Source organism: Haemorhous mexicanus, chromosome 1 (assembly GCF_027477595.1).
Source record: "Haemorhous mexicanus isolate bHaeMex1 chromosome 1, bHaeMex1.pri, whole genome shotgun sequence".
NCBI classification, from domain to species: domain Eukaryota; kingdom Metazoa; phylum Chordata; class Aves; order Passeriformes; family Fringillidae; genus Haemorhous; species Haemorhous mexicanus.
In genome coordinates this window covers 123,821,030-123,845,846 of record NC_082341.1, presented here as the reverse complement: position 1 = coordinate 123,845,846, position 24,817 = coordinate 123,821,030, and the positions used below count along the sequence as shown (strand labels likewise).

General features: G+C 36.8%; 1 protein-coding gene across 4 annotated transcripts in view; it reads right to left on the bottom strand.

Moving 5' to 3' along the window:
- Positions 1 to 15: 15 nt before the first annotated feature.
- Positions 16 to 24,817, bottom strand: part of SGK3 (serum/glucocorticoid regulated kinase family member 3) — a 56,151-nt gene continuing 31,349 nt past the window's right edge. For 3 of the 4 annotated variants that reach the window (XM_059861592.1, XM_059861601.1, XM_059861612.1), the window contains exons 3-17: positions 21,753 to 21,836; positions 19,772 to 19,844; positions 16,857 to 16,932; positions 11,094 to 11,181; positions 9,190 to 9,239; positions 8,083 to 8,140; positions 7,207 to 7,290; positions 6,977 to 7,108; positions 5,605 to 5,717; positions 5,358 to 5,394; positions 5,159 to 5,245; positions 4,294 to 4,389; positions 3,313 to 3,468; positions 2,169 to 2,258; positions 16 to 1,711 (exon numbers count right to left, since the gene is read on the bottom strand). In XM_059861592.1, the coding sequence (XP_059717575.1) occupies positions 1,541 to 1,711; positions 2,169 to 2,258; positions 3,313 to 3,468; positions 4,294 to 4,389; positions 5,159 to 5,245; positions 5,358 to 5,394; positions 5,605 to 5,717; positions 6,977 to 7,108; positions 7,207 to 7,290; positions 8,083 to 8,140; positions 9,190 to 9,239; positions 11,094 to 11,181; positions 16,857 to 16,932; positions 19,772 to 19,844; positions 21,753 to 21,836 (1,395 nt within the window). In that variant the 3' untranslated portion in view covers positions 16 to 1,540. Of the gene's footprint in view, positions 1,712 to 2,168; positions 2,259 to 3,312; positions 3,469 to 4,293; positions 4,390 to 5,158; positions 5,246 to 5,357; positions 5,395 to 5,604; positions 5,718 to 6,976; positions 7,109 to 7,206; positions 7,291 to 8,082; positions 8,141 to 9,189; positions 9,240 to 11,093; positions 11,182 to 16,856; positions 16,933 to 19,771; positions 19,845 to 21,752; positions 21,837 to 24,817 lie in introns of those variants that run through there. The other variant, XM_059861622.1, reaches the window with a different exon arrangement.

Below are 24,817 nucleotides of genomic sequence, written 5' to 3'. Positions count from 1 at the left end.
AGGAGATACTCAAGGTAAGCAAGGAATCCTGTTTTACTTTTCCCTTTTGTAATGTATTGATACAACATTTATTTCAAAATAATTATGATTTCATACACTCTCTCCCCCTAGGTTCTCAATTCTTATCAGATCTTGACACAGTATATTTATTTTAGCTGCTTATTTTGCCAAAACCAAGGTGACTTAGATACTGAAATTTATGTAATATTCATTCCATTTATGTATCATTATGATCTATCAGTATCTTACCAGACTTCTCTCAAATCAAGGCATTTAACTGAATCTATTTGTGAACAAAAAACACTGAACATTTTTGGAGTAACAGACAAAAATAAGTTGTTATTTACAAGTAATATATATAACAAAACTACTACCATTATATGCCTTTTATACACTGTAACTGCAGTCAATTTTTGCATTGTTTAAAAAAAATTTCCTTAAACAGAAATTGTTCAGAATCATGTTTGTCCATACACGTGTATGTTATGAGAAATACAATAGTTTTTCACATTTTTAAAATTATCAGTGTAATTTACATTTTTCTCCCAACATCAAGTGAAGATTTTAAAATGGTGCAAACTGAAACACAAAGACAAGTAGCTATGAGCACTGAAATACAATCAATTTGGAACATAAGAGTGTTTTAAACTACCAATCTGTGAGAAAAATCCCTAATATTTGGCATGATCATCTCACCACCCACCCCCAAAATGTCAAAGCTAATTGACTTACTTTTAAAGTAACCATGATTATTGCATATTAGATCTTTGGAGAAGCAGAGCTTTAACCAAAAATATTTTTAATGTAATTGAAGTATAGACATACTTAGCTCAGGGAAGAAAGAAAAGTAGAACATATAATAAGTAATGTTATCAAATCAATCAGGTTAATTTGTTCTGTCCTTGCTTTGAGTAATCCCCCATACCTCAGATAATCCAGTTGAGTCAATGGATACTTCAGCAAGTACAAGAGCAACAATCCAGTTTTATGTGACCAAGTTTTCATTCTGCAGAAATTCTTTAAGAATCTTGGTCTTTAACATGTATCATTTAAGTGCTGGCAGGTAAATTAACACATACTCCAAACTGGTAACAGGGAAAACATTTACCTTTTTTCAAACCAGGATATACAAAAGACAATTTGCATAGTTACAATTCAAGCACAAAGTCACTGTAAATAAGTACAAAAGCATTTATAAATTTACTAAATTTGCTGCTGTTTGTGCCAGCCAAATTAGATAGGTATGAATGTAAACTCGAAGGGATTGAGGAGAACAGTCAGTGTTTTTGCTTAAAAAATACATAGAGAATGCTTTTGAAAGGTTTTAAAAAATATTTTCTGCAGCAGGAACAAACAGTTCAAACCCCAAAGACAGCCATCCAAAATGCCCAAATTCTTCCTATACAGCAGAGAAAGTTTGTTCATAGGTTTCAAACCTACATACAAGACGAGGCACTATTTATGCTATTTTGGAATGTGTCCATACCCTAACATTTCAGTCCAACCCGAGACTTCCAAACCACTCTTCTCTTCTAAGTCCCTAGGAAAACCCATCTTCAGAAGGTGGTGCATAAGAAAATCCAACAAATGCATCATCTGCCTCTAGGACACTGGCATTAACAATGTTGTAGTCAGAAGAAACACAAACTGAGTATGGGACCATTTCTTCTGTGAACACTGCATCAAAATTCCCAATATCGTCTGGTCCAACCTAGAGAACAGAAGGATCTGTCAGTCATCAAATTAATACAGTGTTTTAAACTTGTGCTTGTCCTTGAGATTCCAAATTTAACTCTCAAAGCTATCTATTTTGTTGTTATATTCTATTTAAGTAAATAAATTTAAGGAAGCACATCACTCTGTCTTTTAAAATAGGTATTAAAAGGCTGGGTTTTTTTCACTGAGGTTGGAGTTTTGACCAAACCCTATATTCTTAATGATCTGATAAACCTAAAAAAATATGAAAAAAGTCTGTCTTAGGGAGATTAGCTCAGTTGGTTAGAGCATGGTGCTAGGAGCACCAAGTTTATGAGTTCAGTCCCCATATGGGGCATTCACTTAAAAGCTGGACTTGATGATCCTTGTGGGTCCCTTTCAACTCAAAATATTCTATGATGTGTGATCCGAGATGCAAACACTAACACCATCACCACTCCCCAGGCACCTACCACATTAGGATTAAATGGTGGCGGAATCTTCTTCTGAAGAAGATCAGTCCAGCTGAGAGATTCGAAGAACGGATGCTTTTGAATTTCAAGCTGTTGCAAACAATAAAGATTTTAGATATTTCCTAACTCCATCCTCTTCACTGTAGTAAAGATTACTTCATACTACATGTACATAGGGAAGTTCTTACATGCATGTCCTTATCAGTTTGCTTATTCACAATTTACTTTGCAATAAAAGTTACAGTCAGTAAAAACAGCAAGTAAAATTTGTGAGACCGCCACTATAAACGGTTTTCCTTCTAAAATCATGCTTTCTGCCTTTAAGTCCTAAAATCAACAACCCTGAAGTCTACTCCAGAACAAGAATGTCTTCTGTTGATATCTGTTCCTGCCTTAAAGTTTTTAGTTTTTGTAAAGCATATCACTGTCTGAGAAGCAGCTGCTTCATCAGCTCTGCAATATACTTACTATTTAAGAAGCATCAAACAGCTATGCTAAATCCTTGCATCTTGCTCAGTTACAAGGTCCACAGACTAACATAAGGACTGCAAACCAAAGACTGTATACAAAGATCCCACCCCTAATGGACGGAGTACATCCTCTAGATCATTCCTCATAGCACAGTTCTGAAGACACAGTTCTGTAACTCTCTCACATCAACTTTTTGAGAACAAAGGTTTTGTTGCTACAGTGGGAAAATGTCTGCCACGATTTTAAGACTAAAAAAAAAACCTTGCTGTTTGTATGGAATTAGTGTTCATCTTTACCTGAAGATTGGTTTCCACATCATTAGTGTTACCACATGACAGCCTTTTCTTTTGATTATTTCCCAGTTTCACAATGAACAGTGAAACCTACTTGTGTGCACCTTAGTGACTGCTACACCAGCAAGTGTTTTTCCTTTGCTGGCAGGTACAGCAGCAACCAAGCTCAAAATACCTCACAACAATCATTGCTCTCTTATCCCCAGCAACTTCCAGGGATAGACCCCACTGGTGTCTTCACCGAAGAAATAAAAAAGAGGAAAACAGAGACAGATGCAGCAGTTTGTTTCTATCTCCAATTATTAATCCTGAGCTGTGCACATTAATTTGGTGAGTGCCTTTAAATGAAATAGGGTTTGATAAATTACGACATTACTTACAAAGTCTTCCTTTGCTCCAAGTCTGCTTTGCCTGTCTTTCTCCAACAGTTCCTCCAGGATAGACCAGGCTGTAAGACTGATTCCTGGGCGCAAAACCAGGGGCTTATGAAGAATATTATCGTACATCTCAGCAACATCACGGCAGTAAAAAGGAGGCTAAAAAAATACAAGTTCTACGTGAATTTGAAGCCACATGCAATACTGTTTCATATATTACGTATGATCAGTAAATGATTTTGTAAGACATGCAAGACTGCTAGCAGTGAAGCAGAAATCTCCTTTTTATGCACTGCTAACTTCTAATTCAGTCATCACCACTGCCAGAACTTTCCACTTGATAACTTCCCACCAGCCGCCTCCTCTACTCCTATTAGTGTTCTCACACTAATAAGTAGCCATAGATGCCATCCAGCTTCAAAGCTCCCACTGAACTTTCCTGAAAAGAACCTGAGAATGCATCTCCCTATTTAAGGTCCTATGGGAAGAGACAGAACTCAAGAGAACTAGAAGAACAGATTCTAACTGGAGTAATTACAAATGACTAGACGAAGCATAGCAAGATTTTTTTGTTCTAATGCTGTCAAAAGCTAGGAGAAAACCTGGGATAGCTAAGTAAAAAAAAAAAAGTATTTTAATTTTATTTATTGCAATATTTGACAAAATTTTACTTCTAAGCTGTTTGGGGGTTTTTTGTGTATTATCACTGTTGATTCAGTTTACTCTCACAGTGCCTCAAAGTGATGACTACTGATTTTGCTAATGTCTCTGATTTTGCTTTTTCATGAACTATCAGATACCAGGAGGCAATGTATAATGCAAAAGAAAAAACAAGCACTATATAAGTACAAGGCAATCTGTTATTCTGCTTAAATGGACTATTCCAATATTATGAAAAAGGTAACATCTTTAACAACACTCAAAAGCTACTTCAAATAAAAGAGGAGAGGGGAGGAAAACAACCTTTACATATTAGGTACATACCAGCCCATAAAGCATTTCATAAAGAACTGCACCAAGGCACCACCAGTCTACTGTGTTGTCATAGGGTTGCTTTTTAATGACTTCTGGTGCAAGATACTGAAATGAAAAAAAAAAAATAGTTCTTTAGAGAATTAGGCTAGCATGGATAAAACCTAGGGTTTATTCACTTCACAGTAAAAGCTTTCAAGCAAAGTTGCTTCACAACAATCAAATGTTTCAGCTAAATATTACACCTCACTCATCTTTCACTGTATTCAAAGGTCTTTCCTGTAATTTAAAGTATGTTTATCAGGTTACCAAAGTTTCTAATCCTCTGTTTGGTGAATCCCTCATATGTGTTCAAGCCTTTCACATTCTAAGTTTTCCAGTGCAGTTTTCCCAGTAAAAACACAACAGAGTTCAATAACTCAGTCAGGAAGTTCAAAGTTTTGTGCATATGCAATAATTTGATTGAGGCACAGATATGAATTCCCTATAAACTTACTAAGAATCAATGGCAGGATATGGTAAGTAGATTCATACTGACAAATCTGTAGCAGCTGTTACACAATCTAATGGTCTTGTGTCTACCCAGCAGTTAGGAGAAATGGAAGAAAACAGTATTTCAAAAGGGCTGGAAAAACAGAGGAAGGAAGAGATTGAGTTATGGCCATGTGGGTAGCAAGCAGCAGACACTGCATATTAGTAAGAAGAACAATGAACAGATCTGTAGGGAGCTTGTCTCTGAGTTGGTTTCATCTTGTTCAAAGAATGCAAACCTGCCAGCAGTACAAAACACAGTATCTGACCTTCCAGCTACGCAGATATTAATAGTGGTCAACAGTCATTAATGCTGATAAAAAAACCATGAAAGCTGTCAACATACTTCTGGGGTCCCACAGAAAGTTGCAGTGGTATCAGAAGTTGCAATCCCTTCTTTACAAAGTCCAAAGTCTGTCAAGACAACATGGCCCTGTTTAAGAAAGAGTGGTAAGTTAAAAAGAGAACATGCTCAACATGTGAATACACAGAAGTGTCAATTTTGTGAGAGAACACAGAAAACAGAAATAATCTTGCATACTTACTAGTGAATCTAGAAGAATGTTTTCTGGTTTTAAATCTCTATTAAAAAAGAAAAGGTAGTAAATCAAAACAGCAGTCACAATTGCTTCAGAGGCAAGGGGTTTTATTATTCTTCAGCTGAAAGTTGCAAGTTTTGATGAAAGTGTTATGTTCAGGTTTCCTGTCAGATGATTTCTTGTACAGTTTTTTATTTGGTAATTTGTCTTATTTTGAATTTCTGCAGGACATGGATACCTTTCAGAAACTTACCTGTAGACTATATTTATGGAGTGTAAGTAGCCCAGTGCACTGGCTATTTCAGCAGCATAAAATCTGGCTCTGTGCTCAGGAAAGGAACGTTCTCTTTGTAAGTGAAAGAACAGCTGTAAATATGCAAATAGGAAATAAGAACATTACACAGACAAAACAAGTCAGGTTAATAACATGTAATTTTACAGTGAAGAGTAATTTATTTTGCTGTCCACTTTTTTTTTTTTTAAAGCACAATGAAATAGAATTGGTTTTTCTGATGTAATGATGTAGTCATTAATCTAACGATATAGTCATTACTCTCTTCCCTGCTTCTCTTTTGTGGCTCAGATGGATAGGTAACTCAAACATACTCCCTTAAAACCAGGACTAGTCAAAAGGAGCTAGAGTAAATCACTAAGCTGTGAATAGAAGTTGGTAAGACTAAATCATGCAAGATTGCCTCCAAGGAGAATATATGTAACCTGGTGTCAAATAAGTCATCTTTTATTTCTGAAAATGTGTGTATTCAAAAATTTTCATAATTATTTATAGAATTGTATTCTGAAATAATCTAGATGTAGATCACTGTGTGAGATGTATATTCCAAACTGATCGACCAGTTCTCTCTACTATAGAGAATTGTCTGGCTGCAAATAATTTGAGCAGATACAAAAGTCCAGACAAAGATTAAATCATAAACATACAGATTCAAGGATAGTACACGCTCAACTTGCAAAGTTGAGATTCAAATATAGTACACACTCAACTTGCAAAGATTTTAAGAAAAATGAAGTTTTCTGGTTTCTGTCTACAAAGTTCAGGAAAACTAAAAGCCACCCCAGCTTTCCAAGCTTTCCATTCAAATTTGAAAGCTGCTTTGCTGTATTTTAGTTTGCCTGAAACAATGCAAAATTAAGTTCTGACCACAGTTCAGAGAAAACCAGGATTATCATAATACAGGCTAAGTAAGGTACATTAGACAAGAGAAATGCCCATCTTGTTCCAACCCTGACACAATATAATAAATTCAGCTGTCAGTTTCCTTTCTTCCCTTTTTGAAATATCAGCATCTCAGTCAATGCACATGCAAGAGGAAGACAGCGTTCCATGGTGAAAAATGTAAACATAAGATTAATTTGTAATTAAAGTAATTTTATATAACTGTAAAATACAGCATCTGACAAGCATGAATAAATTTGGATTGAAGTTGTCAATAAGAACAGGAACAGGGTCCAAATAGCCACAGAAGTCTGTAGCAACAGCAGATAATAACAGAATTTTCAAAATTGGGAGAATGTGGATCACAGCCCATTGTAAAGGATCACTTCACTCCTCCCACCTAGAATTAACAGAATAGAAAGACTACAATGCAAACAAAACCACCACATACCTCTCCTCCATTAACAAAATCCAGGACAAAGTAAAGCTTTTCTGTTGTTTGGAATGAGTAATGTAGTCCAACCAAAAATGGATGTTTCACATTTTTCAAAAGCACATTACGTTCAGCCATAATATGTTTTTGCTGCAAGAAGTAAGAGATCAATAAGTAAACAGGAATGATTTTGTAATTAAGAGAAAAAAACAAGTGAGGTGGGTGGAAAAAAGACAATTTCTCTTAACCTCTTTCCTATTGAGAACAATTTTTTTCTGCAACACTTTGACAGCGTAGTATTTCCCATCCAGTTTTCGTTTTGCAAGAAGAACCTGTGAAATTCAAAAGAAAAGGAAGAAATCTGATTGTTGCAGTTCACATACTATGGGTAATATTTTATCATTTTGGCCTAACTGGAAGGGGTTTGTGCTATTTTGTTCTCAATACAGCTTCTTTGCTTTTAATACAGTCAGTCAACAATGTAATTGCCAAAAGAGTGAGCTTACAGTTCAGTAAAAACTTATACAACAGTGGTGTCATGAAAGACTGAATTATAACATTTGTTTTCTATGACCTGCTAAATCTCTATCAAGATTAATTTCAGCTTTTTTTGGGATAAATTGTAAATATAATTGAATGAAAAATAACAACATGAAAAATAATTTGGAAATAGAGATTTCAAAAGGGATTCTCCTTGGGATCTTTGTGAAAGATCAATACTTAAGTCACTTTTCAGTGTGCTGTTGCTCACACAGCTCCATAGTATCAAAGGTTTCATAAAATAGTCCCTGACAACAAGAGGAAAAGCATGATTTGTACTCCAGCTGCTGCATAAGCATAGGGGTACCTCCCTTCCTCCCTGGGGGAAACAGAGGATCCCAACTGCTCGTAACGAGAAAGGGAAAATCTCCCTTTTGTGAGTCCCAACAAGTCGCTGAGGCAGCCAACAGCTGCACCAGGGAAAAAATGGCAGGGCCACAAATCAGCAGCAATGAGGATCCAACAGAACAGTTTATGGACCACCCTAGAGCAACACCACTTCTGGAAACTCTGGCCAAGTCATTGTGCATGAGAAGCCAGCAAGCATCCTTGCACCACTGTAAGACACAGGAATAAATGCTCACCTTGCCAAAGCTGCCTTTCCCAATAACTTTCAGGAAATCAAAGTCTGTTGGTTTAGCACTGAAAGATATTTAGGAAAGAGACAGGTCATCTGGGTAGAAATTACAAGCCTTATAGCTGTACAGCAGTGTAGTGTAGCACCCTCATTTTCTTTGCTCCACCCAGCACTGCTTCTGCAGACCTGTCCTCAGACACAACTCCTCTTCGTTTTGCAATTCCATTTTCCTTTAGGGAAAGTGTTCAAGTTGCATCCTCTGAGTTTATTTTATTTACTGTGTTTAACCTTATGATGTAAAGGAGAGGCAAGACCATTCTTTCATTCCCCATGGTCTATTTTTTTGTAATTTTTAAGTCTCCAGTTCCCCTCGACGTCTCCTGGAGCTTATTTCCAGTGGTCCAAATGGATTCTAAAGTTTACATGAGGAAAGGAAGGACCAAGTTTGTTATCTATTCCCTCTTATTTGTTCCATTCTTCCCTCCATCCAATCCTCCCTCATTTAAAATTTCAGTAAGAGGAGAGAGGTCCTAACATCTGCCTCTTCTTGCTGTTGGTACGAATTCACTCTCAGTTTTTCCATTTCCCACATCACCACTCCCTTCAGTTTTTCCCAGGATTCCCTTACTCTTTCCTGAATACAATTCTGTCAGCAAAACAATTATCCATGTTCTCAAATTGCAAAACAAGTTACATCACCATACACCTCTCTATTTATTGCCCCCGAAGGGAAGGACTCTTGTATTTCATTTCTTACTGCAATCTATTAACCACTTCCTCCTGCTAGCCCAGAACAAATCTGTGAGGAAAGCAAAACCAAAATAGCAGTCATTTCCTAGAGGAGAAAAGCAAATTCATACAGAACTGAGAACAGAAACTGCAGAAAACACCAAATAGAGACACAAGTTAGCAGTGCAGTAACTGGGTCGTAGCACCAACAAGGCAAGCTGCTCCCTTGGCATGCAATAAACCCAACTTGTTTTCAGAAGCTGTGGGACCACTCCCCAGCTCAGTCTAACTTTTCAGGATTTCAAATTAATTTGAATCCCATTTAATTAAGTTTTAAATTTACATTAAATTCAATTACATTAAATTCAATTTAATTGAAACCTACTGAGGATTTCCAGATGGTCCCAGGTTGATATTCTGTGAGGTAGAGTTTAACTGTTGGGAGAAACAAAGAGGTTTACTTGTAATACTTTTTCTTCTCTCTTATCTTTCAACCAATCCTAATTTCAGAATACTCTACTGATCTGCTCAATCCATACTTTTACACTTGTTACATTAGAATTTTAAAGAGATCTAACATCTAGATTGGGAACTGAAATACCTGGCCATCATCACCTTGTCACAAATTCTTTCTACACACATCCTGTTCCAAGATGAAGGTAATAAAATATCTGTGTTCATTCAGAGAGGAAAAGATCAGAAATAAAAACTGAAGAGTATTTCAATAAACAACTAGTTCTTCATTCTGAACTTAACCCTTTCTGTACTTGCTTCATGAACATATTTCCTACCTTTTATTCCAAATTCTTCAAGATCTTACTAATACAATAATTTTAAACCCACACTGTTTATATAAGAGTAATTAATGAAAGACACAGTGCTTTTAAAAACACAGAAGTGAACATTCTTTCAACCCCAAGAAAAACGTTTCCAACCTTTTCTATCCTGACATTAAAGGTTAATAACTCAATTCCTGGAATTCCATGAATCTTACTGGTACACACCCAGGCAGAATTTGTAAATTACAGGGAGCAGAGGAAGCCACTGTCACTTAGGTGATTTTCTCCATTTTGTTTCTGATTTAGAGAAGTGGTATTTGTACTCTCATTGTGATTGTAAAATTTATCAGAGAAGAATAAACTGCACTCAAATACAAGTTACCTGGGGACAGGCTGCCAGGCAGCACAAAGCAGTACTCCAGAAGTGGAAAATGGTCTGACAGCAGCACTGGATGCCACTACTCACTGAAATGAGCCAGTGGTGCCGGACAGTTTTGAAAGAGCTACTGTAAAAAAACCTTTTTTTTTTGTTTGTTTGTTTCTTGTTGTTTGGCTTCATCATTTACAGTAATCATTAGGTGAATTTTCCACCAAAAATAAGGCCATTATGCAGTAGCTCTCTTTTTGGAATTTTTTGTGGCATGACACATCATTAATTTTCCAGAGATGGTTTATATCATTCCACATTACTTAAAATACCTTTCACAGGAGGAGGAAACCAGTATCTTAAACTAGTGACTTTAAAATGAAACTTTCAGAACATGCTAAATCTCCCATGGATCACACACAAACCAAAACTAATCTTACATCTTTAACAGGGGCTGAATAAGAAAAGAAGTACTAATATCACATCCTTATGTCAAGTAGTAAGTAATAGAGAGGACATGCTTAATATGGCACTTCTGCCTTCCTAGAAATACTCCTTTTTTCAAACAGCACTGTTTCCTGAGGCTGCAAACTAATTTTCAGAGAATATATCCAGCTATATAGAGGCTTTCTTGACAAAAGAAACAAAAAAGACCTCACACAGTGTTATATGTGAAATGAAATTAAATCCATCCTTCCTCCTAAGTGAATTTTAGAAAGACTGCATTTTTTCCCCTGAGAGAATTCTATTTCTCCCCATCTTTAAAAAAGAAGATTGCACAAGCAAACAAAAAGACAATTAAACATTTAATCTCCCCTGCTCCTTGCCAGATGTTCTTAGCAAGAGCTTTTGAACAGACTGCAAAATCTCTGACAGCTAAGCTATGACTAAACTTGTGCTTCTTTAACCCGTATAGCAAGGGGGGAATAAGCAGGACAAAGCCAGCAATCACTTTTACTCCTCTCTGCAGTTCACACCTGACAGAAAAACAGCTTACAGCCCACAGTGGAACTGAGTTGTTCAAAAGAACAGGGAGGGGATTTAGTGCAAAATGTACCAGTAGTTTTCAGTAAATAATATACCTAAGAAGATTGCCCTCAAGTAGCTAAAATTCAGAAGACTATTCTACTTTTGTTTTATTACCTTCCGATTGCTCCTTTCATCTTCATCTTCAGATGGATCTGACTGGTGTTTTGGGTTGTCCATCTGAAGAAATGCTCTGACATCTGGGCTAGAAACACAGTTAACTTCATTAGCACACCAATAATCTGCATGATTTTCAGCCATAAACACAGAGCATCTGATTGAACAGCAGCATACAGGGGACTTACTCATCACAAAGTTTTATATTTAAGTTCTGGTAATTAAGAACTGTGTACAAGCAATACTTTCTTTTACAGCAACATAATTCAACTGCCAGGTGTGTTATACAGTACAAACCTTCTGACTTGCAAAAAACCTGACATGTTAAGTATATGTATATGAAGACTTCAGAAGGAAACCCTGCAAAACTGCATTTAAGATAATTATCAGAAGAAAGCATGAGTTCTAACTGGCTAGCAGACACCAAGAAACCAACTTTCTTCCCAAAAACTGAAGAGTTTAAATTTTTGTTTTATAAAATGAACTGAATTGTCCAATACAATTGGGAATGAAATACATCATCTGTATCCCAAGGGAAGACACATGTTCCAAGAGATACACAGCAGTAACGTTCCTCTCCCCATTCACTTTAAAGCAGAAGATGGTGACCCTGTATTCAGAATTCCTTCTGGCTGGACACTGTCAAAACAGTGTTAAGAAATCCTTTCAGTCAGCTGTAGGACACAAATGCTTCAGGAAGTAGCGACAGGCTTCCCACAGTATCTAAGGAGATACATTTTATCTTCAGCAGCGGTTTCAAGCTGTGTCTTGGTAGGGCTGGGGGACAAGGACTGAGAGAAAGGTGGGAAAGTAAGGGAATTCCAAGAATTTCTTCTTCCAGAAAGAAAGGCTTGTCCAACCGATCAAAGGAATGAACTTTCTGAACCACAGCACAGTGCAAGTAAAGAATAATGTAATACAACTGAGGAAAAAATAAATCCTAAAAAGACGGGTATTGTGTATATCCTGTATAAACCACTTCAAGAGATTATTTGAATCTTTCAAGTTCCTTCAGTTCACTAAAAGGCAACCTTCTGATCAAGGAAGAAATCTTTCCTGCATTTCAGAGACAAAGTGGTTTGAGAAGGACTCAGGGCAGTCACTGACAGGAAACTCCACACGAGCCATTCAGTACAAGAAAAGCACTAGCTTACTATGGAGCTGCTCTTTTAATATGTCCCTAGAATATATAAAATAGGGTAATTTTAAGAAAGGAACAAATGTACTCCCTATTTTCAATCCATTCACCCTCCACATCTCTGATCAGTGAGGATCAGAAGTAAGAGATGAGCTGTTTCTGACATTTCTCCAGCTCCTGTAATTTTCTGTCAGCACTACTGAACCTACCTCATATCCTAGGCTATCTAAAGCTCCCAGTTTTCATCACTTATATTCTGTATTCCTAAGTCCAATTTGAAATATGTTTCAGTTACCTTCAGCCTTTCAGGTTTAAAGCACAACAAGACTGTTCACATATTTTCCCACTGTTATTTCAGTTTAATACTTCCCACTTTATAGGAACTCCAAATTCTGATCTATTTCAGCATCTGGCTTGTATCCTGAGGCCAGGAAGACAAAAATCACAGTCGTTTGAACGCTGTAGTAATACTGGGTCATGATGCAACAATTCAAGTTTCAGAACATTTGGATATCATAAAATCAAGAATAAAAAGTTATGGTTAATGCTTTTCACTAGACAGAAAAACAGAAACAAACCTTTATTACCTTTCAGTATTAATTATTCTGGACAACTGGCTGATTAAATAGAGCATGTTGTAATACATCTCAAATAGTTACTATAGTAACTTTGTTCATGACTGAATTGACAGCAGGAAAAACATAAAAATATCAATTCACAGGAAAAGACTGCTGTACAGTTGCAGGGTATCCCACAACAGCCAGAATTGTAATTGATCGATGTTACACTGTTCACATTTGCAATTCTAAAAGCACTGCAAAGAACAACTGATTAAAAATAAAAAAATTTATGTACCAATTTCTTAGGCAAAATTGCAGCATGTTATGCAAAATGCTATACAGATTGATATAACTTTTATGCTATTAGCTCACACAGATTAACTCAATGTATTTAAGAATACATGGAAACTATTCCTAAAATAACCTGACCTATGAAATCAAAAGGGTTGAGAAAACCACTTAAAAAGGGACACTGAGTATACATTGTACATATAGTACCAGCAAAAGTTGGTTTTGTCTGGGTTTTTATGATTGACTGAATAAATTTATTTTGTGGATTATCTCTGAAATACACAAAAGAATGTCAAGCTCTGCTTAATACTATTGCTTATGTAATAGTCATTCTGCATTAGTTTTCCTGCAAAAACAATATAATACCACACAAAAATTTTGGATGCACACAGAAATATGAACAAACCCAAAAGGTCACACAAATTTTGAAGCAAAATGGTAAAATTAATAACCAGGGACAGGAACTCAACCTTTAAGACACATTTTATTTAAATAATAGTGTCCAACTCCTCCCTCTTCTTACCACATTCTCTTAAAAAGTAAACCACTAATATCTTTCTTACAGAAAGCAAAGGTTCAAAAAGCCCTTATTTAGTAAAACACAGTAACACTCTAAAAGAGGACAATAACACAGTGCAAGGTTTGTTCTCCCCAGCATGTACTGTAAGATTCTACAATTCAGGGGTTTCACCTTTACTTCTACATTCATCAGATTTTGAAATCAGAGAAAAACTGTGACTGATTTTCTTCTAAGGAACACATTCAGACCCTGCTTCTCACTTAAAGAACTGATAACTCATTTCCCCACAGGTTGCAGAGTATTGTCATCCTTTGAGTTCTTCAAGTGTTATGCAAATGTTCTCATTCTCATTAAGGAGCTACTTTGGACTATTTAAAAATAACTGCATTACATCTTTAATGCATCCTCTATTATATACAGTTTTTCAAACAGGTTTTCTTTGGACATGTTCTGATAGACAGCAATTAAATGCATTAATACTTCAGTGAAGGCCTACATTTGAGGGGGCGAGCAGCCCACTTGCAGGAGTTGTATAGTGTTTTAGGGAGGCTCAGAGTGCTCACTAGGAACAAACTCCCAGCTCCTATTAAGGACAGCAGTCAGAAAGGGGGACACATTATCAGACGTCTGTCCTTCTGCCCTATCTATACCTACCTTTTCTTGGAGCACCTGCATTCTACCTGTGAGAGCAAGCTGTCTATCACAGTAAGTTTGAGGAAATGCAGCTTGAAGCTTGTCCACCTAATTCCCAATTTGGACTAAGCCAGTGATCTCACCCTGTATTCCACCTGGCAGTGACTGCAGGAAAAACTGTCACAGGGTCTCCCTCTAAGCACTCCAATACACCTTAGGTTTTTCTTGGATTTTTTTAATTGAGCCAAAAGGTCTGTCTTTGATACAATATTCAAGAAATGTGCCAGACCCAAGAAAAAAAAGTCCACTAATGGAAAATAAGAACACAGTGCTGCATGTTTCAAAGAATATTTTAAATATTAAGATCTTGGACACATTGAATCTGACATTTGTGCTTTTCACTTCAGATGTTCAGGTGCCTTCCCATCCAGAAATGAGAACACCTTTTATCATCCTTAAGCTTTTAGTGAAACAATTCTCCTAAGCAGGACCTAAAATACATGACATGCTGATATTGGTTTTAATAGTTAAAAGATGCTGTGGAAGGTGGATTTCCTAATGATTCTGTGAGAATGCACAACCCACTAAGTCTTCCTTGCACATCACTAACTTTACTTAAGTTTTTTGACCTAGTTTCAAATTTAATTAGCACATTAAAGCAAAACTAAGAAAGCAAGGATGGACTATCTGTGAAGACTCAGTCACCACGTATCTCTTGAGTAGCTTCCATCAGATTTTACAAAAAATTCCAAGCACCAAGATCAAAGATTTGGTGTTTCTTCTATAATAACATTCACTGGCACAACAGAAAAGGTGACAGATTACATAATTATTAATATGATTTGTTGCAATGCAACACTGCAAAAAACTTCAGAAAAACAATCACCTTGCAGTGATTAAAAGAGAAACAACACAGAAATTACTACAAAATTAAATGCTTTTGCACTAAACTGTGGATTAAAAGCTGTGTACAGCTTTTTATACTGCTTAATACAATATTTCTTTAAGGGTGGGGTAGAGGAGAACAGTAAAAGGAAAACTTTGGTCTCTATTTCTTGTTTTTATTGTAGAACTCTGATTAATAAGCTTATTATTAAACACACTCTCATCAGCACCAAACACTATCAGGTCTATGTCTTAACCCTGGTTTAAGTCAGTTAAGCTCACTAGGATCAGGCAAGCTAAGTGCCATATTAAAGAATATTAGTTCTTCTACAGTTACATTCAATCATAAAACAATTTTAAAAGCTCACAACAATTTAAGCAGGCAGGTGGATTTGAGGTTTGATGACTTTTTTTTTTAAGCACACCATTTTATGCTGTCCTTTAAAAAAAAAAAGCACCATTTTACCTCTTGAGAACAAATATTGTATGTTTTGAAACAAAAATATTTGGTAATTGGATATACTGAGAACTGGAGGAGGAGATTAGCCTAAATAAACCAGTATCCTTTCCCAATGGAACAAAATAGATTGATTTTCAGTAATTTGTTATATTAAAGTGCTTTTTATTATTTCCCAAAGAATAGTACCATGAACATAAACCTCATAGTGCTTGTTCTGGTGGGAAGGTATCCTTCTGTAAAGACTTTGTTACTAATTTTTTTTCACTAATCAAAAGAAATATATATAAAATGCTCCTATTTTTATTTTTCCAGAAAGGAAAGGAAGTACATATTTCAGTTTGATAGGACATTAAATAGTTCATTTGTTGTGAAAAAAGGAAATCTGCCTGCATGCAGCTAACTGCAGTGATATTCTGTTAGAGTCACTTTTTTCCTGTGGGAAATGGGCAATTTCACAGGCTGTACAAATAGGCTAAACAAAGCATATTTATTAAAGACATTTACTCAACACTAAAGCTAAGCATAGAGCTTGACCATTTTACCAGTTCAAGCAACCTAGAAAGCTGCACGGATTCAGCTGAAACTGATTACAGCTTTGGACTGAAAGAAGGTGCCTGTTTGCCCAGCAGTGAGCTCACACATGAAGTGCTGCTCTCCAGATTTAACTGGAGCTGACTCTGTCCTAACACCACTTCCCATTCACTACTGGTAGTGGTGAACACACCTGCATTTCCTCTGCTGGGAAGAGTTTAGTACAAGCTTATCCACCATTTCCTTTAGGCAGCTCAGCTTGGTCGTCCCAAACCATCTCAGCAAGCCAATTAAGGCACTTGGTTGTCGTGCTTTAAACAAGTTCTGGAGCACACATGAACTGCTCTTAACAAAAAAAGGACGCAGGCAGTGACTGACTGCCAGCAACACAGCAGCAAGTGACAGCAGGGCCCTCAAACAGTACAGCCTCTGGCAAAACAAACACCTGCCCAGCACAGCAGCAGTTTACAGCGGAACCTGCACCCCTGGAGTTAAGATCAGTTAATTGCCTGCAAATTGATTTGTAGGTTGGTTTTCAGAAAACAAAAACACTTTTATACTCTTCAGTCTATAGATTTTTTCTGATAGGATGGCCATATAAAGTGGATTTTTTTATACTGAAGAGCTCTGAACAGGTAAAATACATTTTCTGGTTAAATACCTAATTTGCAATTTTGTATTTAACATATCTTTTCATCTCATGTCTTTTCAACAGCCCTTATAAAACAGAAATGAAACTACTTACTGGTTGCATAGCTCTGGCTGTCTAACTAAATTTTGAATGAATTCATTCAGTCCTGCTCTTCTCTGTTTAATAAAATCTGAAAAAAACAGATTTATTAGAATCATCAGTCAGCTTAATAGAATCATCAGTCAGCTTATTTTCTTATTCAGGTTTTTTAGGATTTAAAACAGCAGTTAAAAGGAAACTGGCCCATGACTAATTTAGAACAGGATTGGTTCTACATAAGAAAACTGCAAGCTTTAAACATTGAACTGAGATGAGAGAATAAATTTCAGTGTCTCTGTAATGCTACTTAAAAATGTTGAAAGCCAGGTGGATTAGAAGTGCCACCCTGTGCTTCAAGAACAATGTGTAACTGCAGCGAAGGCTGTGCAGGTGAGCCCTTCAGCACCTGATTCCACAGAAACAAAAACCCCAAGAAGCCACGGGCAAAACCTGACATCAGTTGCACAAGTCAAGTTTTTACATGAACAGTCCCACCAAGCAGCATATTTCCATAATGTATGTACGGCAGGGGGAAAATTGCACAATTCATCCTGCTGGCAGGCACTCAGATAAAGCCATCGAAGATAACAAAATAAAATACTTTCCTTTAGATTTTGGACATCATCTCCAACACTAAAAAAAGATAATCCCTTCCCTTGTCTAAAGCTTAAGACATGCAACTATTCTGTAGTAACACGGAAAGACACATAAAGGATTTAGAATAGAAATAGAGTTCTAACATATAATAAAGCATAAAATGGAATAATCCTATTTTTCATTACTCATATCAACAATAATTTGTATGGAAAAAAGAATATTTTACTCCAGCACTAACCTTTAAGGCATTTCAATGACTGTCATATCCAGATTACTGATAATTATTAAAATTTTAAATTAAATTTAAGTTTTAATTAACAGCTGTATTCAAATTATTAAAAAAAAAATGCCTGTATTGTTTCAGGGATATAATCCCTGAACATTTCCTAGGGTATTTAATAAGTCCAAATTACTGACATCTAACAGAAAGGTAGATTTGCATACAGATATTATTATATTATATCATATCATATCCTATCATACCATATCATATCATATATATTATGGGAGTGAACAACATCAGCAGTTTCAGTGTGGCAGATGTACAATGTCATCAGCCCCTCTAAGCCTACAGGGCTATCCATACTGGTGAAGATAAAACACCTGTAACATCTGAAATTTTCAGGTTCTATATTCTGACTGGTTTTTGTTCCATTTTTTTCAATTTAAAAACAAGACTAATTTTAAAATAACCTAAGTGCCAATAAAATTGGAGCATTTAAATGACAGTATTTTTGGTAGTTTTGGGTAAAAGGATGTAAAGGTCTCACTCTGCTGTATTTCAATGCAATAGTACAATGCTGCATACCCATAGATGGATTACAGAAGTAAAATACCTTTTCAATATTTGTAAAATATGTAGCTTGTTTCTGGAGCCAGCAGAAACATTACATCAAAGCTTCAATAAATCAGTGTTAAGAAAAAGAATTATTTACATAAGCATCATGGCTCCATCTCCACCCTGCCTCCCAGCAAGAAACATCTTGAGAACTATTTGATTTCTCATGCTTCAAGGATTTCAGCATAGTTCACGGAAATTTAAAACAAGTTTGAGGACTTTGTTTTACATATATAATTTTAATAAAGTTTTAGTTGAGGTTTTTTCTCCCCATTAAAACTCCAGTTTCCTAAATTTGGCTCCAAGAAATCCACCTGCATATTTGCCTGTACAGCAAACCAGACTGCATGGCATTCTCCGGTCTTCAGCCAGCTCTGAGAATCCCAAGGTCAGAGAAAAAGAAACCAGAACTAAACAAAAAGTCCCTGTAGACAAAATACATGTAGAACTTTTGGCAATTATTTACATCTTTATCAGGAGAGAACATCAGAGCTTGGATACTTGTATTTGATTACTCTAATAAAAAATAAAACAGTATTTCACATCAGGATCCAGATGATTAACTGCAACTGCCAAAAACTAGGTTTGTTTGTCAGAACTTTTAAAAAACCCAAACATACACATTCTAAGAGTTCAACAGCTTTGGATCAATTTGTTCCTCAGCAGAGGAGACAATGAACAATTGAAACAGATACAGAAGGAGATGAAACTACAGTCTGACCACATCAGCAAGCCAGGGGAGGGTGGGAGGGATCCAAAGAGCAGCGGGAAAAGCCTGAAGTAAAAATGGCTTGAATGAATAATACAAACACACAGAGCAATGGCCTGGCCTTCCCATTTGCCTTTTTCTTAATTCATCCAGGTTACTTTCATTAGTAACTTTCAAGTGACTTTCATTAGTATTTCACTGTGTACAAAGCCAGCTAAATGGCCACCTATCACTGGTAACTGGAGCACAATACGTTCACATCGGACAAGCTTCCTGTTGTTGTTCCACTTACAGAAGAAGTTCGTTTTCACCTGAACTGTATAAGGAAGCACATTCAGATACAGAGAGGTCAAAAGTACTTAAAGATAAATCCCTGAGTTATTTCATTTTTCAGAGACAGCTGTGAGGCACGTAACACAAAGAAAGTTTAAAATGGACTATGCATAATGCTAAGGAAGAGTTGTGGGCTTGGCTTTTGCTTTTATAGGAGAGAGGTCACATCTGAGAGTTCAGAATGAGAATCCTGAATATGGGAGGTCTGGGAGGAGCTATAGCCTTCAGTGCAAGAGAGGCACTGGGCGACCAAGCAATGCTTCGTTCACTATCACAAGGTAAAACACCTACCCACGCTAGTTCCTGCTCTTGACTGAAGCATGACTAAACTTTGGTTTAGTCACTGTTTTGAGGACCGCTGCAAAACTCATATAAGACAGCTTCTTGTAGGCTGGAATAGATCAATTTTCATATAAAGAAACTGACAAAATGAATAACAAGATGATGACATACCAGGATCAAAATTATCTCCAAAAATTCTTTTAGCTGGAATCTTCAGGTTCATGGTGGGAAATTGCTTCTTTAGCTGAAAACAAAACACATAAAATTGGATTGTGCTTAGACATTAAAGTACCTAGAAATAATTGCGTTTTATTTGTTTTCTGATGAACAGTTTGAACACCTGATTATTAGTAATTCTGCTCCGCTATGCCATTTCCTCTGCTTGTATACAAGGGGGAAAAAAACATTCCCAGAACAACCTGTACTCAGTTTGTTTGCAATAGACATACCCTTTTAAATTCAAACGCCATCTCATCTTCATTTTACAGACTACTAGAGCAACAGTGCAAAATTATTTGCCCCAGGTTATAAAACCAAATTTCAGTGTTGTTTTTATTTTTCTTTTTCTTCCTTCCTCCATCAATTCTTTATCTCTTTTGGCTTTGTTTTCTCTTATTTGCTTGCTTGCACTGGGCTGTATGCATGAGCTTTACGATGGGATACAGGAGATACATGCATCTGGGTTTTGTCCAAATTACATTCTTTAAGCTTTAGAAATCACAGGTGGTCTACCCCTACATCAAAATTACAAGCAGATGAACAGTTTATTTTAGGATCCTGCACTTAATAATTCAATTATTATTACACTTCATAAACTGACCAGAAGATCATATACAACAACAGTGAATTATATATTAAAAAAAAAACCCCAAACTTGGCACTAATCAAGCCTCGACTACATTTACTTCACCTTCAAGTGCTCCAGAAGCACAATCTTACGCTCATCCTTTTTAAGAGAGTAGTTTTCTAATACAGTAGCTGGAAATTCTTCCTTAGCAACACCAGTATTTCTTTCAGTTAGCAGCACAAATTCTTTTTGGTGTATATATTGTACAAATTTCTGAAGAGAAACTGGAAATGTCCTCCTGGGTATGCTTCCCCAGGACCGCACCTCTGCCCATGTTAGAGAGACCAGGGCTGAACAAACTTCAGCAGAGCAAGGCCAATTCTAATGGCAAGAGAACATGGCAAAGGAACAGGATCACCAACATTCCCTCTGAAAGGAGGATTTTCTGTTTTCACATCCCTTACAGGTTTACCCCTGCTACATGCAGGCAAAGCACAGTGTGGGGTATCCAAGGGCATTTCAGCTCAGACATTTCCAAGTTCACAGCCTGTGTCTGAAGACCACTGCCACATGCAAATCCATGCCCAGGAGGCAGAAGAGAGAAGGCCTGACTACTTCCCAGAGAGACAGTGGAAGGGAAGGCACAAATAAGCGGGTAATATTTTAGCATGGGAATCAGAGGGGAATTATTTCTTCTTTTGTTAAAGCAAAAACTATAGTCTCTAAACACAAAAGAACTGGAGGAAAGTATGGACATAGCACACATAACTCATACTCACATATGAACAAGTATTTACCCCACTTGCCCACTATGTAAAAACAGCAAAACTCTCTTCTAGCAACAAATCCAAGAAATCCATACTTGGTTGCTGAAGGGGGCTATTTTTTTTTGAACACTAACCACATTTTTTGTGCAAAAAATCATACCTGCTATGAAACTGCAGGTATGAACTGCCATCAATGACTGACTACAAAATTTCTATTAAGAAACAAGGATTTGTTGACTGCTTTCAGTACTTCAAAGAAAAACACTTGCTTAGGAGGAACGTATCTATCTAGATGTTTTGTGAGGTTTTTTATCATGAACAAAAGCACATTTTATATGTTTTGACAACAACTAAGCTGAAAGTTTCATTAAGCTATGATGCCAAGGAACTATAAAAAATGTGACAAATAAGTGGATTTTGAGTCTGAAATTCAAACAAACCGAAGTTTAAAAACCCCACTCCATCATCTTCTTTAATTAGACTCCTATGGTTATTAAACGTTGACTCAAACTCCTCAGGAGAGGATTAACTCAAACCATAACACTGCAAATGTTACTCTGCTATTCTGGCATGATTTCATAGCTTGCTTTTTGCTTACCGTATTGTAGAGTTTATCAAACTCCGCATACCGTCGAAAGACAAACCACTCATTTCTGCCAACAGAGACCAACACTTTGTAAACCTGTAGGAACAAGGACAGTGTTATTGCCCACAAAGCTTAGTAGAACTTCTCAGGTTTAATCTCGTGGTGAAAGTAAGGGCAGGTTGTTAAATTTATTGCGTAAATGCACTTATCAAACCATGTATTTCTTATAGCTAAGTCACACAGACATCAACATGATGAAATTATTAAAAGAACAACTAAAAGAATCTGGTACATCACAGAAAATTTTTTAAACACCAGGTAAGCAAAGAACTAACACCAAAATTGATTTAGTGGAGTTTCATAAATCAGTTAATATCCAAAAAGAACACCTGACCAACAGATAGTAGTCTATTAAAATTTAATATGAAATTTGTTAACAACTCAATAATCCATAATAAAGACAAATATTAAAGAAGCAAAGCATTCTAAAATACTGAAGACTGCCTTCACCAAAACCTAAAGTACATATGGAAAGTATGAAGATAACTGTTCATTTGAACACCTTGAATACAGAAGAATCCTGGCTGATAGCACAATTGTTCAGGGAGGAAAAAGTGGTGCTGTGGCAGAAATGCAGCCTATATCACATAATACACTGGGATGAAGGGAGGTATAGCTGCAATCTGCTGCACACTTCAGGCCTTTCAAATGCCACATCACACAGGACTTCAGTAACTAGACAGATTGTCAGTCCCTGGATTCATGAACCTGGTTGGCAGCTGTGTGTCCAGCAGGCTTCTCCTGTCTCTCAGGGAATTAGCTGTCTTCACTTCTCTACTTTCTTGTACCTCCAGAAGGAGCTCAGCTGTTCCTTCAGGGAAGAGGATGGGCACAGCAAGGAAATGAGTGCAGAGTGTTGCTAATTCCCAATGCAGACTGCTGGACCAATGCCCCAGTCTCCCTTCTGACCTCCAACAGCACCTTGGCTCTCCCTCTAACTCCCACAGTGGAAGTGGCAGCCACCACCATCGGTTCCTCAGCCTGAGGGCTGCAGCCAGGCTGTGATAACTGCTCACATAAGCTGTTCTCAGTTCCTGGCCCTGGGGACCACAGGAAGCTGAATGGAAGCATCCAGCAGAATGCTGATGAGACTTTCTAAGAAAACCCATTTTGCCTCATACTGCTAAACAAGTGTTAGCATAAAACCTACCCACTCCCCTTTTAGAGCCTCCCTACGCTGTAGGCAGCGAAAGCTTCAGCTGCAAAACTTAAGCACTGTCCTTGTGAACTGGGTCTCTTATACAGCAATCAAATCCTGCAAGCAATGTTCAAACACAAAACCCCTCTGCTCCCCATGACTGCACAGCACATCAATGCCAACACACTTGAGCAGAGGGCCAAGGTAGCTGGGCAGAAGCACAGACAGCAGAGTGCATGGGCAAGCATAACTCAGGATACAAGATGACATCCACCTCCTTGGCAACTGCTAAATTTAAACAGTTTTGTTCTCAAGAGTAGAACAATGACACAATCAACATTTTTTACACAAGACAGCATAAAAAAACCTCTGTGAGGTCATCCAGTTCACACCACAACAAAGCTCTTGCACACCCCAACCAAGGAATAGCTTCTAGTCCAACAGTTATGGGCACACTGAGTGGTAAGAAAACACACAATATCCACTAAGAATCTGATAAAAACTAAAACCATGACATGTCAGGGCTGTCTTACTACTCTCAGCTACATCTATGTAAAGATTAGAGAGATGTGCAATGCTTATTTCTAGAAAGGTGGGGGGGAGGAATGTAGACTTACTTAGATAATAACCTTTTCAAGTCTAACTATTCCTAATCCAAATTTGGTCTTAGAAAACTCCTTAAACATAGATATGATGCATCACAACTCATAGTATGTGGGTAAAAATCACAAAAAAGGAAGAAAAAGCAACAGAATTCCTGAAAACATCACCATAAAATGTCTTCCTAGATACAGACAGGACAGGATCTAGCTATTTCTGGATGCAGTAGGATTTGTTCACAAAAGAAGTCACTGAAATTAAAAGCCTTCAACTCTGTTTGTGGTAGCTCATGCTCCTGGATTAAATGCCTGATTTTCATTAAACAAAGAAAAATAAAAAGGTAGGCTGTTTTCCAATTTTGACAGAGGAATCATTGAGAAAGTAAGGAAACTATTTCTTGTCAACAAATAAAAACAAAACAAAAAAAAAAACAACTCCCAATTTCCACAGGGCTGGGGATTAATATTATACATCACAAGTCTGAGACAAAGTTTTCAGATTTAATCAGACAAACAGCACCCTTGAAAGAGATTTTTTAATAAGCCTGTATATGATCTGGTTGTAAAGGGAGATGAGAACAGGTCAAAAGAGAAAATTAAGCCTCAGACATCAAACAGCATAGGGATAAAAGTGAAAAACCAAAACAAAGCTATTTGTCAAAACAGGCAAAAGAATGACCTAATATGCAGCAAGGACAGAAAGCAATTAATATAGACTAGATATGGTCCAAAACAAGGAAATACTTTACTCCTTTTATGGAGAAAGTGAATGCTGAATCTTCTGAAAAATGAGGGACAGTGAACTAGTATGGATTTACATAGAGGCTGGTTGCCATGCATTACATGGGAGCAAAAAAGGTTTCCTGCCAGAACCCAAAAAATGCAAACATGTAGTCATTTGAAAAAAGAAAAAAAAGTTAGTTGTAAATATATCAAAAGTATGCAGCATTTAACAAAACTAAATCAAATATTCAATAAAAGATCATGAAAATGCTCAGGAGGTATGAGAAGTTCACTTCCAGAGACAAAACTGAAAAGCTCATTTAATTATCAGAATGATTCCTGCTCAGAGACATGATTGTTTTTAAAAATGCTGTATCAGAGTAAGTGTGAGGGGGAAAAGGAGAGCTAGCAAAAGCTAAGTTGCACATACTTGTCTTGTTTCCATGCCAGCATTAAGTGAGCCATTGAAAGGTTTGAGCTGAAAATCAGTTTCTGTTCAGACCATTCTAGAAGAGTCTCAGAAGCAGCACTGAAACACTCTGTGAGCAATGGTAAGG